At 36.3% G+C, this 17,179-nt stretch overlaps 2 protein-coding genes across 3 annotated transcripts in view; one reads left to right on the top strand and one right to left on the bottom strand.

Annotated features, from left to right (window-relative positions):
• The window catches only part of LOC122832576 (calpain-5-like), a 32,956-nt gene that overhangs the window by 1,382 nt on the left and 14,395 nt on the right, over positions 1-17,179 (bottom strand). The window contains exons 3-12 of one of the 2 annotated variants that reach the window (XM_044119463.1): positions 16,988-17,119; positions 7,510-7,718; positions 5,891-6,083; positions 5,619-5,812; positions 4,384-4,461; positions 3,347-3,542; positions 2,078-2,200; positions 1,808-2,004; positions 964-1,085; positions 14-150 (exon numbers count right to left, since the gene is read on the bottom strand). In XM_044119463.1, coding sequence (XP_043975398.1) covers positions 14-150; positions 964-1,085; positions 1,808-2,004; positions 2,078-2,200; positions 3,347-3,542; positions 4,384-4,461; positions 5,619-5,812; positions 5,891-6,083; positions 7,510-7,718; positions 16,988-17,119 — 1,581 coding nt within the window. Of the gene's footprint in view, positions 1-13; positions 151-963; positions 1,086-1,807; positions 2,005-2,077; positions 2,201-3,346; positions 3,543-4,383; positions 4,462-5,618; positions 5,813-5,890; positions 6,084-7,509; positions 7,719-11,685; positions 12,109-16,987; positions 17,120-17,179 lie in introns of those variants that run through there. The other variant, XM_044119464.1, reaches the window with a different exon arrangement.
• On the top strand, positions 8,951-11,669 carry LOC122832577 (olfactory marker protein-like). The gene is made up of 2 exons (XM_044119465.1): positions 8,951-9,925; positions 11,063-11,669. The coding sequence occupies exons 1-2, from the start codon at positions 9,749-9,751 to the stop codon at positions 11,492-11,494; spliced, it is 609 nt and encodes a 202-aa protein (XP_043975400.1). The 5' UTR covers positions 8,951-9,748; the 3' UTR covers positions 11,495-11,669.

Raw genomic sequence — 17,179 nt, 5'->3', positions numbered from 1 at the left:
CAGCAACTCAAACCTCGATGCTGATTGGTCGGTTGGCTTTCTTCCTGTAGAAAAGTCCTTTGGTGTTGAAGACGGGGCTGCAGGTGTTTTCATAAACCGCAGAGCGAACTTTCTCTCCTTCACAGCGGATGATCACATAAGGATCTGAGACTGGAGACAAGAAGTTTTATTAGGTTTTTGCTGCTTTTTCTGATTAATGACAAAAAAAATGAAAAATGTGCAAATATCCTCAAATTGATCCTAAATCTATTTGGCTGGATGAAACTGGTGTAAATATGATTCTGACATGCATATAGTTTTAACCTTGTATTGGTTTTACAAATCGATCATGATCAAAATAAAACTAATTTTTGACAAAAAAACAATTTTTTTTAGTTTTATGTCAAAGTGAAAACTGTTCAACAAAATAATGACAATTAAATAAAAATATGTAACATAAAATAAGTGATGGCATAAATATTTATGACAGCGCATTTATATTGCAGATAGAAAAAATAGGGCATTGAATTCCCACCAAAAAAAACCCCAATAAATTCAGAGATTAATCGCAGAATTTTCTTTTTTAAAAATCAAGATAATTTCTGAGTTTGAGAAGTCAAAAATTTGCTAGAAAAAATCTGAAATGTTTAGATTAATCTTGAAAATTTTATAGAAAATTTAGAAATTAACCCAAAAATAAATGACTTCTTATTTCAACCAAATTTTCATTGCCAGAGCAAATTAAAATTTCCTCCTTCTTCATTGCATTTATGAAACTTAAAAACCAGAAATCTGTCAAAAGGAAAGACTAAACCTTCTGGAAGATGTTTACAGGAAGTCACTGAGCTTTTATTTACTGCCATAAAAAACACAAAGGAATTATAGATATTTTTATAAATCAGGGCTTGAATTCATAGAAGGGGAACAATAAGTTAATTTGAAAATTTAAAATGAACAATTTAAAATAATAATAAAAAAAAAAACCTCTGTCCGAGTCTTGTCCTGCCAGTCCGTTAGCTTGTAGCACGTGGACCTGAGTGACCAGAGACGGGTAACCACATAACCCGGACCAGCAGGTCTGAGGCGGCTCATCAAGAGTCAACTCCCTGCAGGAGACAGGAAATACAGCAGAATGCTAGGTAATGGGTGGCATTTCACTGGGGTTGCTAGGTAACGGGCGGAATTCCACTGGGGTTGCTAGGTAACGGGTGGAATTCCACTGGGGTTGCTAGGTAACGGGTGGAATTCCACTGGGGTTGCTAGGTAACGGGTGGAATTCCACTGGGGTTGCTAGGTAACGGGTGGAATTCCACTGGGGTTGCTAGGTAACGGGTGGAATTCCACTGGTGTTGCTAGGTAATGAGCGGAATTCCACTGGTGTTGCTAGATAATGGGCGGAAATCCACTGGTGTTGCTAGGTAACGGGTGGAATTCCACTGGTATTGCTAGGTAACGGGTGGAATTCCACTGGTATTGCTAGGTAACGGGTGGAATTCCACTGTCGTCCAGGATTATTTTTTAAAACAGCTGCAAACTGACTTTGTGCTCATTTTTACATTGTATTCATTATTATAACTTTTGACAATATTATAGCTATCTCCTCTTCTTTTGTCAACTTATAATATGGAATCTATATAGATGTAAGAGACAGAAGAATGAAACTATGGAAAAGTGTCACTATTTGTTATAATATATATATATATATGAATTGTTGGTCCATTAAGTCTGATTTGAATAAATCAAGGTGACAATTGAACTGCATTTGGATTTAATTTTGAACCACAGTGAAGGTGAACAGAAGTCGCAGGAACTCGGGTTTGGATCGTACTTGCAGTCGGTGGGAACGTCGGCGAAGACGCGAAGCAGAAACTCTCCATCCAGGCCGGGGTCAAAGGTTGTGGGGATGATGACGTAACGGCCCTCATTCAGCGTGATGCGCAGAAACACAGACCTGGAGTTGATGAAGATGCTCCCTCCAACCTTCTGCTGCGCGACATGCATACGGTACTTCCTGTTCAGCTCCACCTGTCCACAGGTGAGGTGTAGTTTTACTAACGTTTCAGTCACGGCGCTCATTCTGCAGATGTTTCTTTACTACCTTCTGGATTTCGAAGCCGATCGGCAGGTTTTCTCCTCGTTCTTCTCTCTGAGCGGTTTTGCGGTCCTTTTGCTGCAGACAGATCAGTATCTCATCTCTCGGCTTCTTCACGTCAAACCCGTACTGCAACACAAAATAAAGACACATGTCAAGTCAAACAGCAGAAGAGAACAGCAGGTAAATACGTCCAAAATCTGACTTTTTTACAGACGTCTCAACGAACCACTTCTGATCTTTTCACCCCCCAAAAATCTAATCAGTGCCACTTCATAGTTGGAACTAATTTGTATCTGATGGTTTTCAAAGTGTCTGCAGTCTGATTGGTCATGTCGCATTTTAGATGACTTTTAAGGCACTGACATGAAACATCATGATTTTGTACCTGAAGAAACCATAAACAGTAAATATGGACGTAAACATTGACTGGAGATTATAATTATGTAAAAAGTCTGAGTTACTGAAGCGTCGCACCACAATGCTGCCGCTCCTGGTTCTGTCTCATCACAGCCAAGTTTAATTAACAGTATGAACCAACACACACGAAAAATAATGGATTTCAGCTGAGGGAAAAAAAACAACAAAAACAAAACAATTGAGTAGTATAAATGACAGGCAAGGAAATAAAAATGGGATTTCAACAAAAAATGTAGGAAGTATGACTACGCAAAATAAAATAAAAAAACAATGAAAAAGTTGGATTTCAGGGAGGAGAAACTCATCAGTATATGAACGATCAGGGAAAATTTAAAGAAAATCTGGTTTTAGCAAAGAAATCCAAAATCAGTCAATGACCATTGACAAAAAAAACTAAATTGATTTCAGCAATAAAAAAAACTACAGTTGTATTTCAGGGGGAAAAAAATCCTAATTGAGTTGTATGAGTGACCATAAAATAAAAATTAATTAATCAATTGATTTTTAAAAATAAATAAAAAGATTTCATCAAAAAAGGGAAAAAAATGGATTTTAAATAAAAGAAAAATTAAATAATATGAATGACCAAGCAAAAAACTAAATTGATTTCAGCAATAAAAAAACCCAAAAAACTTGTATTTCAGGGGAAAAAAATCACAATCGCGTAGTATGACTGACCACAAAAAAAGTAAATTAAATAATAACAATAATGATTTTAAAAAATTGGATTTCAGAAAAAAAATTTATTAGTTAAATAATATGAAAAAAACAAAACAAAAGAAAGAATCATCATCATATTTCAGCATGAAGAGCTGCTGCGTCAGCGCAGCCTAACGTCGGCGTGTGAAACCAAACCTGCGGGTTCTGAAGGAAGGACAGCTTGTTGTTGCTGCAGCCTCCGGCACGGTTGCGAAGCGGGTCGTCATGGTGACGCCAAGAGCCCCGCAAAACGGCCTCCTCCCAAGTCTTATGTAAACTCAGATAGGATGTGTTGATGAGACGGCAGAGGATGAGGTCGGTGAAGTTAGCGAGGAAGTCATCAAACGACATCCTGAGGACAAAACGAAGAAATTAGGAGATGAAGAGACAAGAGGAAAGAAAGAATAAAAGGAGGAAAGAAAGAGTTTAACTTGAAATAAACTGTTAAATAGCAACATCAAAGAAGGGCTGAAGAAAATGTATTAGATTAATTGTGATGAATCAGTTATTGAAATAATCAACTAATTTAGTAATCGATTAGTCACTAAGTGAGAAATATAGACTGAAAAAAAGGACATTTGATAAAAATCACAACGTATTCAGAGCAATAATTAATCCAAAACGGTACAAAATATATGTATATCTACATTTTACGTTTAAAATAAAATCATCTTTTCCTGTAAATATGTTTTAGCCAAAACTTTTTCTGGTTCAAATTCACTAAAGGAATTACCATATCATTGCATTTTAGCCAATAACACATTAATTTTCTTATTTGAAAGGGGAATTGAAGTATTTGTTTATTTGAATATTTTAATTTAGTTCTAATATTGCATAAAAAAGCTGAAGAAGTTATATTAGCAGTGTATAAAATGTGCAGATATTTTTTTTATCCAAGTAATAGTTTTAGGTTCACCTGGTTCAAATTCATTTGCTACAAATGATGAAGCGTTCACTAAAGAAATGCTGCATTTTATGCAAAAAAATGTTTATTTTCTTATTTTAAAAAGAAATTGAATTGTTTCTTTATTAGCATATTTTAATGTATTTCTAATATTGTATAAGTGTTCAAATTTTCATCTGATTAATTGTCAGAATAATCGATTACTAAAGTTTAGCTGCAGCCATGCTTCGAAGCAGTGATGCTGTAGCTTTGCGTGGCCAGCAGGGGGCGGCGTTGCGCTGAAACTCACCAGAACTCGCCGTCGTCCTGCACCGTGAGGCCCATCCTCTCCCTCTCACTCTTACTGACCCGCTTCCACTCTTCAGAGCTGAAAAACAGCGAAACTAATGTTTATAAGGATCACCTAAATATTTATCTGTGACGCTATGTCCAATGAAAACATCCATAGAACAGCTGCAGTTACTTAATATGCAAGTTTTCACCTGTGACGGGAGAGTGGAGATGAAAATAATACAAATGAACTAAAATTCTGTTTTAATTCACTATTATAGAATATCAGTTATTAATGCTGTTAATAATGTTTTATTATATTCTACAGCACCTAAAATATAACAAAATTGTATGTTTTGAAATGTCTCACACGCCAGACTGGTTGGAGAAGGTTACAAAAAATTTTCTTCACATTTTTTGGCATTTAGCAAATATGAATAATTTTAGTAATTCTAACCAACCTAAAAAAGAAACTATTAATTTGCTTTAACTTCAGAAAGTGAGGAAAAAAAATCTGCACTTATATTTTTATTATCTTTAAATATCTGGTTTCAGCTGCAAACAGCATTTTGCTAATTTAGGCTTTAATCAAACGTTAGATTGCAGTTGATTTCCAAACTGTGCAGTTTGAACATCCAGCACTTTTAAGGGCTTTATACAGAAATCAAGTATTTTTCCAAACGTAGTTGAAATTCAAGCACTTTCAAGGATTAAAAGCAACCGTACAAATCTGGTGTATTCTGCAAAAATAACCAATAAAATGAACTTCTGGTCAAACATGCACTGCAAAAACATAAAATACTACCAAGTAATTTTTGTCTAGTTTCTGGTGCAAATATCTTTATGCACTTGAAATAAGACAAAACTAACTCAGGGGTAACTTTTCAGGAAGATATGGGAGCTTGTTTAAGGTCAATAATTTCTTGATATTGACGAAAAAGTTCTAGTTCCACTCAGATTATTTCACTTACAAGATGGAGAAAAATGTCTTGTTATAAGTTAAATAATCTGCCAATGTAACAAATATTATTTTCATCAATATCAAGAAATTATTTACCTAAAACGAGCTCCTATATCTTGCTAAAAAGTTACTTGCAAGTTAGTTTTGTCTTATTTCAAGGGTTCAAACAGATACTATCTCAGATTTTTTTAACAAGATTCTAACTTCACATCTTCACCTAAATAAAGAAATGTTCAGTATTTTTACTGACTTTTGAACTGATCTGAGTCTGGAGTGATGGTGCGTTTGCTCACCTGTCGCTCCAGGGTCCGTTCCACTCCCTCTGGCCCCAGGGGTTCCTCATGCGGATCATGCCGAGTTTATCCGACTTGAAGAAGGCCAGCAGGCCGTGGCCGAGCCTCACCCTGCGGACGTCGGTCACCGCGTACGCGTGGCCCTTCACCAGGCCGCAGGCGAGCTTGGCCTCCATGTCCTCTGCAGAAACCGCCTGGAGCGACGACCAGTCATTATCAGTTTCGTTTCCTAAATAGTTTCAGACGTTCTGGGTTTCCTTCGTCTCTCTCACCCGGATGGAGCAGCTGATGAGGCCTCCTCTGTCGTGAACCTTCAGGACTCTTTCAAACAGATTGGTGTGTTTCTCCTCTTCGTCTTTGATCTCGTCCTTCGTCAAATCCACCGGCTCAGAGATGCCGCCGGTGAAATCCACCAGGGCGTCTGCGGTGTTGCCCCCGTCCAGAGCCTCGTAGCACCCACACAACCTCAAACACACAAACAGGGAAGAAACTATAACTTGTAAGTAAGGCTGAATCGATTAATCTGAATAACTGTGATTATTCACAAGGCCGACAGTCACAAAGTCGGCCTGAAAGAACATTTTCAGTACTAGAGGACTAATTCATGCGTTTATCTTCAGTCGCATTGATTATTGTAACAGCGTCTTCACAGGTCTGTCCAATAAATCAATCAAACAGCTGCAGCTGATCCAGAACGCTGCTCGTGTTCTCACTAAAACCAGGAAGATAGAGCACATAACACCAGTTTTAAAGTCCCTCCACTGGCTCCCTGTCGCTCAAAAAATAGACTTTAAAATACTGTTGTTAGTTTATAAATCACTGAACGGTTTGGTTCTGGTTCTGGGGATTTGTGGTGCTTTTATACACCACAAATCTGGAACAAACTTCCAGAAAACTCTAAAACAGCTGAAACACTGACTTCCTTTAAATCTCGACTAAAAGCCCACTTGTTTAGAGTTGCTTCTCAAATGTAATCAATTACGAATTTAATGACGGCACTTGACTTAATGTCATGTTTTGATTGTTGATTCCATGTAAAGCCCTATGAAATGCTTTGCTGCTGAAAGGTGCTATACAAATAAAATTCGATTGATTGATTAATTGACTAATCGGATTCATTCTGATTAATCAATTACAGAAATAATCGTCAAGTAATTCAGTAATCAATAAATCAATAACTCTAGTATACAGACTCAAAAATAAATGTGGAATAATACATTTAAAATTGTACTTCAGTACAAAAAATATAAGCGTTTAAGATTAAAAAAAAAACACTTTTGTTTGTAAATATTTCCTATCCAGAACTCATAGTTTCAGCTTCACCAAGTCCAAATTCTGTAAATAAAATCTTCTATTAGCCACCTTTTGCAATACAATTATTAATTATTTCATCAAAAATATATATATTGTGTAGCTGCAGATACATCCTTTGCAACAAATGATCGAAGGTTCGCCAAAGGAATGAGATGTTACTGCATTTTAGGTAATAAAATGCTTATTTTCCTTTTTAAAGAATTAAATTATTTGTTTATTTGCATATTATAATGTATTTCTAATATTGTATAAAAAGTTTAAATGGTCAAATGAAAAATTGGCAGAATATATCTGATTTTATCCGATTGTCAGAATAGAATAAACAATTCCTAAAACAATTTTTATAACAATCTGACTAATTTAATAAATAAATTTTTGATCGATTAAAAAGAATCCAGTAAATACTAAAAAAAGGCTTAGCAAGATCTTAATCTTCATTTTTATCGGCTTGTCTCCAGCGCCGTCACCGTTGCTAGGCGACAGGTCATAAAAGAAGCATGAAGAAGAAAAGTCAGATGAAGACGAAAGAGGACAAAGACGTTGAAAAAGCAAGACGTAAAAAATAAAAAATGCTCACTTGGCGTAGGCTTTCTCCACCAGCGCGCTCCAGAACTCGTCCCTGTCGTTGGAGTGGCAGTACACAAGCTCTCCGTTCACCGTCGGCAACCGGTCGTCGATCACCACGTCGACCCACTGACCGAACCGCCAGAACTGGAAGTGAAAGATCCCGGCGTACGTTTCTGGTTTCTCTTGGTTCCATTCCTGATCCTTCCAGTCCGGAATCACCTGAAAAAGAGAATACATAAATAAATATCACCGAGTACAAGAGATGCACACAATTAATCGACTTATCATTAATGGTTTATTACATTAAAGTTAGTTCCAATAGATTAACAAATAACGTCCGTTTAGAGACCGTATTTTATTGTTGTAGTTTTGCCATTCTCCAGCAGAGGGCGCCGCTGGTCATCCCAATTTAACTAAAAATTAAACAAAAGGTCCGGTAGAGTAGGGCTATATGGCTTAAAAATAAGATCCGACTTTTCTAATACCAGATTTAGTTTCCGATTTTAAAGGAGGAGAATGTATTTTCCAAGCACATAGTGCAATTATAACACAATTAAGAAATTACATTACATTCAGTTGCTATAAAAATGAAATAAAACTTAAAAAGAAATTTAACGCCTTGAAATTGGGACTGTTTCTTCCTGCTCTTTCTGAGACTCCACTTTCAGGAAGTCATCACAACAAATGATTCTCCATTATGCCATTTACAAATATTAGGAGATTTGGAGTCAGAAGTAGTTTGTATGAGTTTGTTTTCAGGCGTTTCCTAATTGCTGCCACTTTTCCTCGCTTTCTTTTCTTAAAAAGAAATTACAAATGACAGAAAATATTTTCTAAAACTCATTTATATTTCAATCATCCCTTCTGAGAGTTAATCTAAATTCAATGCTTTTTACAAGCTGTAAAAAACACTCGTAAAGCAAAATGGCTGACGTCACTGAAATATGGAAACAAAAACAGTTTTGGTCGAAAAAAAACAAAACAGATTTTTCTCAAATTAAATCTTTAAAAAACAAAAGTAAAACTTGATTCATGTCCCAGCTGAAGCGTGTTTAGACGGATGGATGTTTTTTTTTTCTTTGCTAGTAACTAGTTACTTGAGTAACTTTTTTTTTTATTTACTTTGAGGAGTATTTTTACTATGCTGTACTTTTTACTTTTCAGTAATTTTATTATGAACTATTTCTACTCTTATTTGAGTAGAATTTCTGGATTTTCTACCCACTGAATGAAAGACAAACACATTTTAAACAAAATTTCACCAGACACAGACAGCTGCAGTTTAAATTTCATAAGTTTTTATTCAAACTGATTTGGAAACAATTTTCTTTTGCCTGATTTTGTTATTTTCTGTTACGTATAAACATTGCTGCCATTTTGGTCCTTAAAATACCAAAAATTCCACTTAACTTTACATTTTGGTCCATCTGATGATGTAATTTTTAAATATTAATTGATTGATAATTTGATCAGTTACTCAGTACTTAAATACACTTTTTACCAAAGATTCTATACTTGAATAAATATATGTTGAAGTAGTGCTGCTCTTTCTTGGGTATAATTTTTGGTTACTCTTTCCGCCTCTGGTAAAAACCAACTGTTCACTGTTTAGAGATTTTCCACCAAGGGAATGCCGTTCTTCCACATCTTGCGCCGCGTCCCAGCTGACATCACGTCAACGTTGATGTAACTACAACCTGAGCGAGGTGGCGGCTAAAAATGAACACCAGATCCACCGAGCCGAGACGAGCGGCGCTCCCAGAATCCCTCAGGAAACTCTCAGTGATCCCTCTTGGACGTCATCAGTGTCCCAGTTACCTAGCATCTTCAAACATCACTCACCAAGTTAACACCTTAAAAAAACATTTAATAATAATAATAATAATAATAATAATAATAATAGTAATAATAATAATAATAAAAATGCAGAAATTACCCACAGCTTTCTTTATCATGCAAACCTGGGAGAATCTGATTTCTAGGAAGATTTAATCACTTTTAGCTCAAAGTTTGAAAAAGTCTGAGTGAAAAATTGTTTATTTTCTAAATTTAACAGAGACTGGAATACAGTCGGAACAATAATGTTTTTGGGTCGATCTCATGTCGTGCTACTCTTCTCCATCCATCCGTGACAGTCGATATGTCCCAACTGAACTTCCCTGTGGGCAGGATGAGGAGGAGGGCCAGAGAGAGAAACTGGTCCACCATGATGGAAACAGTTTGAGGGAAGGGAGGAGCAGAACGAGTCTATGAAAAGAGGAGGAGAGGGAAAAACTCAGCTGCATCCATCACTGCATCCCTCCACACAGGCTGGCATCTTCGCTCTCCTGAACCTGGGAATACGATCGAAGGCGGACATGGACCCGGAAAAATCTTCCTCTGAGAAGTTGGTGCTCGAGTTTAAGGAAGACACCGATCTGACGGAGGTGAGGTTCTCACTTTCTGACAGCTTCAGGAAATCAGCCATAATTACTCAAATATAATCTGTAGAGGCGACTGATATGTTTGCAAAACATTCATTTTGCAAACAAAAATGCATTTTTTAGATTTTCTTTTGATGCAACTGTCCCTTTTTCGATTTTCTATCGAGAGTTTTCTCTGGTATCCTGCAAAAACACAAAATCTTACCAAGTATTTTTTTGCCCAACTACTTGTGAAAATATTTTAGTGCACCTTAAATAAGGCAAAACTAACTTACAAGTAACTTTTTAACAAGATATGGGAGCTTGATTTCAATAATTCCTTAATATTGATGAAAAGGTTCCAGTTCCTCTGGCAGATTATTGCACTCAAAACATGGAAAAAATATCTTGTTATAAGTTAAATAATCTGCCAGTGACACGTTTTCTGGTAATGTTAAGGAATTAACTTAAAAGAAACTTAAAACAAGCTCCTGCATCTTTCTGAAAAGCTGTGTGCAAGTTAGTTTTTCTCATCTCAAGTGAACTAAGATATTTGCTCATGAAACAAAAAGTACTTGGAAAGCTTTGGTGTCAGTGATGGAATTTGTTGTGAGCGAAGTAGTGTAAGAAATAAATTCCTGATAACCTTTCATAAATGTTCTAGAAAATAACGGTGACATTTCTGAGTTTGAAATGTTGAAATTTTGCTAGATTGTAGATTAATCCAAGAAAAAAAAAATTTAAAAAGAAAAGAAATTTTTGTGTAGTTTCTGGTGCAAATATCTTAGTACATTTGAAATGAGATTAAATTAATTTACAAGTAACTCTTTAGCAGGATAAAGCAGCATGTTTAAGTCAATAATTTCTTAATATTTTTTATAAAAAGTTCTAGTTGCAATGGCAGATTATTTTACTCAGAAGAAATTTGACAGTAGAACTGGTATTTTTAAAAATCAATATTAAGGAATTATTAACTTAAAACAAGCTCCTATATCTTGCTTGTAAGTTCCTTTTAAGTTAGTTTTGTCCTATTTCAAGAATGAAATATTTTTACAAGAACCTAGACAAAAATACTTGGTGAGATCTTGTGGTTTTGCAGTGTAAACATCACTTTAGAAAATGTTTCTTGCTCATCTCCATCTCCCTCCATTTTCTCTGCAGATGATGCGTCGTCGCGTCTCATCTCTGCAGAAAACCGGGCAGAAGCGTCAGGACGGCGAGCGGCTGCTGCTCCCCCACGAGGCCGTGCATCGCCTCGACTTCCCCCTCCAGGAGCTCAACTTCTCCCGCTGGTACTTCTCCCTCTCGGGCCACGGACGAGTCACCATCACCGGCATCTCCCAACACTGGACCCCGGACCTCACCAACCTGATGACCCGCCAGCTCCTGGAGCCGATCGGGACGTTCTGGAGAAACGCGGAGGACCCGGAGGATTCGCCGCTGAAGTGTCTGGAGGCCGACATGCAAGAGTTCGGGGAAAGGATCGCAGAGCTGGCGAAAGTGAGGAAGGTCATGTATTTCCTGTTTGCGTACAAAGACGGGTCCACAGCAGCTAACCTCGACTGCACCATTGAGTTCATACCCGAGAAGTAACCCTCCGTGTTCAGTCCTGGTAGAGTGTTTAGATTTCAGCATAAATTTCCCGCCTCAAACCCACTAAACGGTTTTAGTCTTTGTCCGCATGTCTTTAACGAACAATACCAATTTATTTTAATTATTTCTACACTTAAAGTATTTTTGCATGAATCAATTTGATGTAAAACGTTGCTCACGATATACTCTACCTTGCTAATTGCCGCCATGTTGTTTTCATCATGCTACAATGCTCCGCCAAGCAGCTCTTCTGAATGAGCGCTGTTAAGGCAATAAGTTACGTAGTTTGTTGAGTGTTTATATTTTTAAACAGAACCTTTTAAACTGCATTTTCCATCCCACATGGGACTTTTTTGATCGTCCCTCATCACTGTTTTGAGGTATCTCTGCCGCCATCTTTTATTTGGTCTCAAGATCACCGCTTAAGAATAACCAGCGGCGCCCTCTGCTGGATGGCGGTCGAACTGGAATACTAAAAGAAGGCCTGAGGGAACGATTTTAGTTAAAAACAAATAAAAACAAAAAAAACTAAGTAAATTTTGTTTCTAAGCATCTGGTCCTGTTGCATGCTTTTACACCTCCTCCACTTACAACTGACAATTAAATAAACAATGAGCTTTAAAAAACGATGCCTGATGAAATCACTTCATTTTTCACTTTCACCCAGTTATTGTGATATAGTCTGAATTTAGTTTTTTCTTTATGTTATTCAGAGAAACAGCAGCGAATGAAATCTCAAATAACAACAATGCATACACACTGACCTGAGAGAAAACAGAAATCAATGGAGCAAAATCAATTTCTGAAAGCTGTTTGTTTTCACTGGGAGGGATCAGACACAATTCCTGATTTATTAAAACTTGTTTTTTTCGTTTAGTCTACATTTCTGATTAAGCTGAACTGCAAACACACAAAATATTACAGAGTATTTTTGTTTAGTTTTTATTTCAAATAACTTTAAAAAAGACAAAACTTTCAAGTAATTTTTCAGCAAGGTAGGAGCTTGTTTTAAATCAATAATTCATAAGTATTGATTTAAAAAAGTATTAGTTTTAGACAGATGATCTCACTCATAACATGGGGGAAATGTCTTGGAAAAAAGAACAATGAAACTAGTTATCTTTATCAATATGAAGAAATTATTTACGTAAAGCAAGCTTTGTTGAAACATCATTTGAAGTGAGTATTTTCCTTCTGTAGGTTTAATAAACATTTGCACCAAACACTAGATAAAAATACTTTGTAAGATTTTGTGTATTTGCAGTGTGTTATTTAGAAATTAAAGCAACACAGTGAGGAGAGCAAAAAAAGGAAAACATTTTACAGGTGCAATAAAAACGTGCAAAGATAATTAATGTATTTATTTTGTAAAATAAAATCCTCCAGCTAAATTATCCTGATACAGAAAAGGACTTATATCGGTTTCATGATGCATTTAAATTTTGATCTAAAGAATACAACTTTAAGAAATAAAAACATTTATTTCTCATATTTATAGAAGAGATTTTCCTCTGTATCTTACAGCCTGTGTTGTGCCAATAAAGTGTTCAAAACCTTTAAACACTTTTGGTTTTTCTGTCTCCATAACTTCCTGCCTAAAATCACCAGAACTGTGACTAGATGAAACGTTATCTTAGATTTTCTTTTGCTTAAAAGCTTGTCTTTTCTTCCTGTGTGATAATGTTTAACTTTTTCACTGAAAGCAAACAACAAAAACATTCAAACAGCAAAAGGATCCAGTGGGACGGCGTGTAGGCAGAAACCACTACGGCGAAAACTAAAGAAATAAATCATGAAATGTAGAGAAATGATAGTGAATCAAAGGCTGGATGAAGCTTAAATGCTACATATTTCTGTTATGCTTATGTAACAGAAATATTATTAGGGCTGAAACGAGTAATGGATTACTTGTCAACTAATTTAGTAATAGATTACTAGAATATACAGACTTGAAAAAGGCCATTTGCTGAAAGGACAACACACTGAGATCAGCACTTACGCCAAGACTACAAAAAATATAAACATTTTACATTTAATATAATAATAATTAAAAATTGACTTAATCAAAAGAAAAATCGGCAAATTAGCTCCACACTGTATTGATGTTAAAAGGGCAGTATTTGTATTTTCCAAGCACATAGTGCAATTTTACAGCACAGTCAAATTACTGTGTTACCTTCAGTTGTTATAAAAATCATGTATCAAATATGACTTGAAAGAAATTTTTCTTTGTAATTTAAAAACTTGAAATTGGGCCCCTGTCTCTTTAAAAACTCCTGCTCTTTCTGAAACTCCGCCTTCAGGAAGTCATAACAACATGGCTCCTATATCAACCCTTTAAAAACATTTTTATCATCGTTGCACTGAGAAGCAGCTCCTATAATGAGCTCAGAAGATGTTCAGTTCCACCAGGTATTTGCTAATTGCTGCTGGCTAGTCTGAAGGAGCTGAGGAGCTACGTCTCGAAGGCGGAGCTAGATCCACCCAGGCGTTTTGGACTGGGTGATCTAGGTGAATGGTTGCGATGGACATTAAAGGGTTTCTCAAACAGCTGAGCTTTTCACATGTTGATGTTAGAAGTGTCTTTTAGCTGCCGATGATCAAGCATTCACTAAACAAATGCTATTATTTCATATTAGGCAATAAAATTTTTTTAAAAACACAATTAATCAGAAATCTCACAATCCCTCTGCAATATCTCCGCAACCCCCAGGCTGAAGAGCTCTGGCCTGAATAAAGACATACTGAATGTAAAAATACTTTTGGAAATACTACATATAGTGCTGAAACTGGTCATCTAGCTTGCCCTCCTCACACTGGAACCATGTTTGTTTCGGAACCATGCAGGGTGTCTAGACAACTGCCAGGCCCACAGAGACAGACCGACATCGGGAAAGAGTTCAGTTTCCTTTGGGCTGGTGGAAAACTGAGAGGACCTCTGAGACAGACGAGGGCACAGCGGAGAAAACACAGAGGAAACACATAATCCACAAAGGCCGGACACAAAGCGCGTCCCACAAACTTTATTTATGATTAAAGTTTCCAAAAACCTCAAGATGGCCGACCTGAAACACTGAGAGAAAGAAAACGGATCACATCTGTTTGGGATGGGAAATATCCACAAGTACTTTCATGTCTTTGAGAATGATAAAAGTATTTGTACTTTTTGTAATCAGCTATGGTCTTTACTCACCAGAAACAAAAACGAAACAAAAAGTATAAAAAAGCATCTGCAGAAAACCAAACCCAGGGTTCCAAAATCAGTAGGAATAATTTATTTATCCAGCTGACATGAATGCATGATCAATAATGTAATTATAAAAGTGTTTATTTGGGCTGAAACGATTAATCACGATTTGTTGGACATTTGTTGAACAAACAGCACACTCAGAGTAATAATTAAGCCAAATTGTAAAAAAAAATATACATACAGTTTTCAATTAAGATAAAAACAGTTTGTCTGTAAATATGATTTTACCCAAAACTCTGGTGGCAGTTTTAGCTTCATCTGCTTTAATCTTATTGGATTTTAAGCCCTAAAGTGTTTATTTTCTTAATTAAAAAATTAACTGAATTGTTTGTTTATATCCACATTTTAATGTATTTCTAACATAGTATAAAAAAGACTTAAGTTATTAAATGAAAACTCAGACAGTTATTGGTGCCACCTTGTGGATGATCGATGCTACTTGTTGAGAAGTTTGTTGGATTATTCAATATTTTAAATATTTTTCAGCAAAACTTTTTGGTAAAATCTTAATGGCACTGATCACCATCTCCATTCACGAGTAATACTAATAAGTGAGTTAATATATGGTTTAAAGCTCTGGCATACATAACACAAAAGCCTAACAAGTGATGCAAAAGAACTGTTAAAAACGTGCACAGAAATAAAATGTGTTACCAAGTGTAGGTTGCCATGGAAACGAGAGGGATAAACAGTCCAGAACATTTTAACGCCAACAAAAGAAAACAAGAAACATTTCACTCCAGTTTTTTTAAAAATGCTCATTTTTAGGAGTCAACATGGAAATATCTATCTATCCGATTATCCGATTAATCGTAAGATTAATCAATAGATTACTGGATTACTAACATTCGTTTACAACAGCCCAACACTGAAGGTCAGCTGGGACTGAAATCAGCAGGAGAGCTAAAGAGGCTCGACCCACAAAGCAAATAGAAACCAGAAACTCTGACTGGCTTCTCAAGTCAGAATAACTGGATATTCATTGCTAAAGTAAGACACTACTGTGTAGGGCAGAAAAACTAAAAAAAAAAAACAAATTAGTTCAATTTTTAGCATTTTGCACATCTAACCTCTAAAGTGAGAATAACAGGTTTATTTCTTATTAAACTAAAATACTGTTTTGCAAAACAGCAAACCTCAAAGGAAAATGAAAAACAATTTACATTTTTAGCATTTTGTTTATTTATTCTCTTTCTATTTAATGCATTTCTTAAATCTGAAACGTGTATGCGCCCTGCGACCTGTCCAGGGTGAACCCCGCCTTTCACCCGGTACGTACCTGGAGAGGAACCAGCAACCCTCCCGACCCCATTAGGGACAAGAGTGAACAGAAAATGGATGGATGGATGAAACGTGTACGCCATCGCGACTAGTGGTGTCAAACACATTTTCATTTTGTGCCGTATCAAGATCATAAATGTTCTTAAAGTGAATTTTGCGATTGCGCTTGTAAATTTTTGCAATCAAAATCACTGATTTTGTGGCGCTAATTTAGAAATTTTTGCAAGACATTTTGCGATATTTATGCAAGATGTTTAGTGAGGCAGCTGTGTAGTAGAAGTCAGAAATACTGCCACCTGCAGGTGGGAGTTAGCATCACTTAAACCTGTTTTCTTTTTTTTACCATTTTTGCAGAAAAATTGCAATAAATTCACATTTGTGCATTAATGTGAAAAAGTGCATGGATCTGTTGATTTTACATCAGTTTTCAAGACTACAAAATTACAAAGAACTGGAGGGACTGATTGATGCAATTTGGCAGCATGCAGATAAAAAGTGCTTTGGTTGCACTCGCTGCATCTTCATGTGATTGAGCAAACTGAAATTCACTTAATGGAAACACCTTTTTTCACATCACACGAGTCACATGATCAACAACAGGAATTTACTACTGGCAGAAGCGACAAAGAAGACAACAGAAAGTGGAAGGAGGATCATGTTTTAATGACTTATTGTAAAAACCAATATAGTGACGTCTGATTTTAATTATGCTTCTTATTTAATGGAATGAACTGAATTGCAAAATTCTATTTTCTAAACTTTAGTGGAATATCGACAAAGTTTTTCACACAATTTTAATGAAAACGCAGCTGTAGATAAACTATTTAAGGTGACAGCTGCTATCTTGAAGCCTCTGTTTATGCGTCCCTATGGAGTCTAGAGGGTCACAAAAAAAGCCACGGCGAGGGCTGGATTTGGCCCCCGGGCCTCGAGTTTGACACCTGTTTTAGATGATCTCTTACCTTTTGCCAGAGTGCTTCTCTGGAAGCCAGACTGGAACAAGCAGCGACAAACCAGCAGTTTCCCAGCTGGCCTTGGTGCAAGTCGTGAGCGCTGATCCCGTTTACAAACAGGTGAGGGTTGCCGCTCAACTCCTACAGGGAAAAAATTATTAGTGACTAGTTACATTTATAAAGTATTTCTACTCTTACTTG

The sequence above is a fragment of the Gambusia affinis genome, linkage group LG06 (genome assembly GCF_019740435.1).
Source record: "Gambusia affinis linkage group LG06, SWU_Gaff_1.0, whole genome shotgun sequence".
In the NCBI taxonomy this organism is placed as follows: domain Eukaryota; kingdom Metazoa; phylum Chordata; class Actinopteri; order Cyprinodontiformes; family Poeciliidae; genus Gambusia; species Gambusia affinis.
This window is presented reverse-complemented; position numbering and strand designations above follow the sequence as displayed.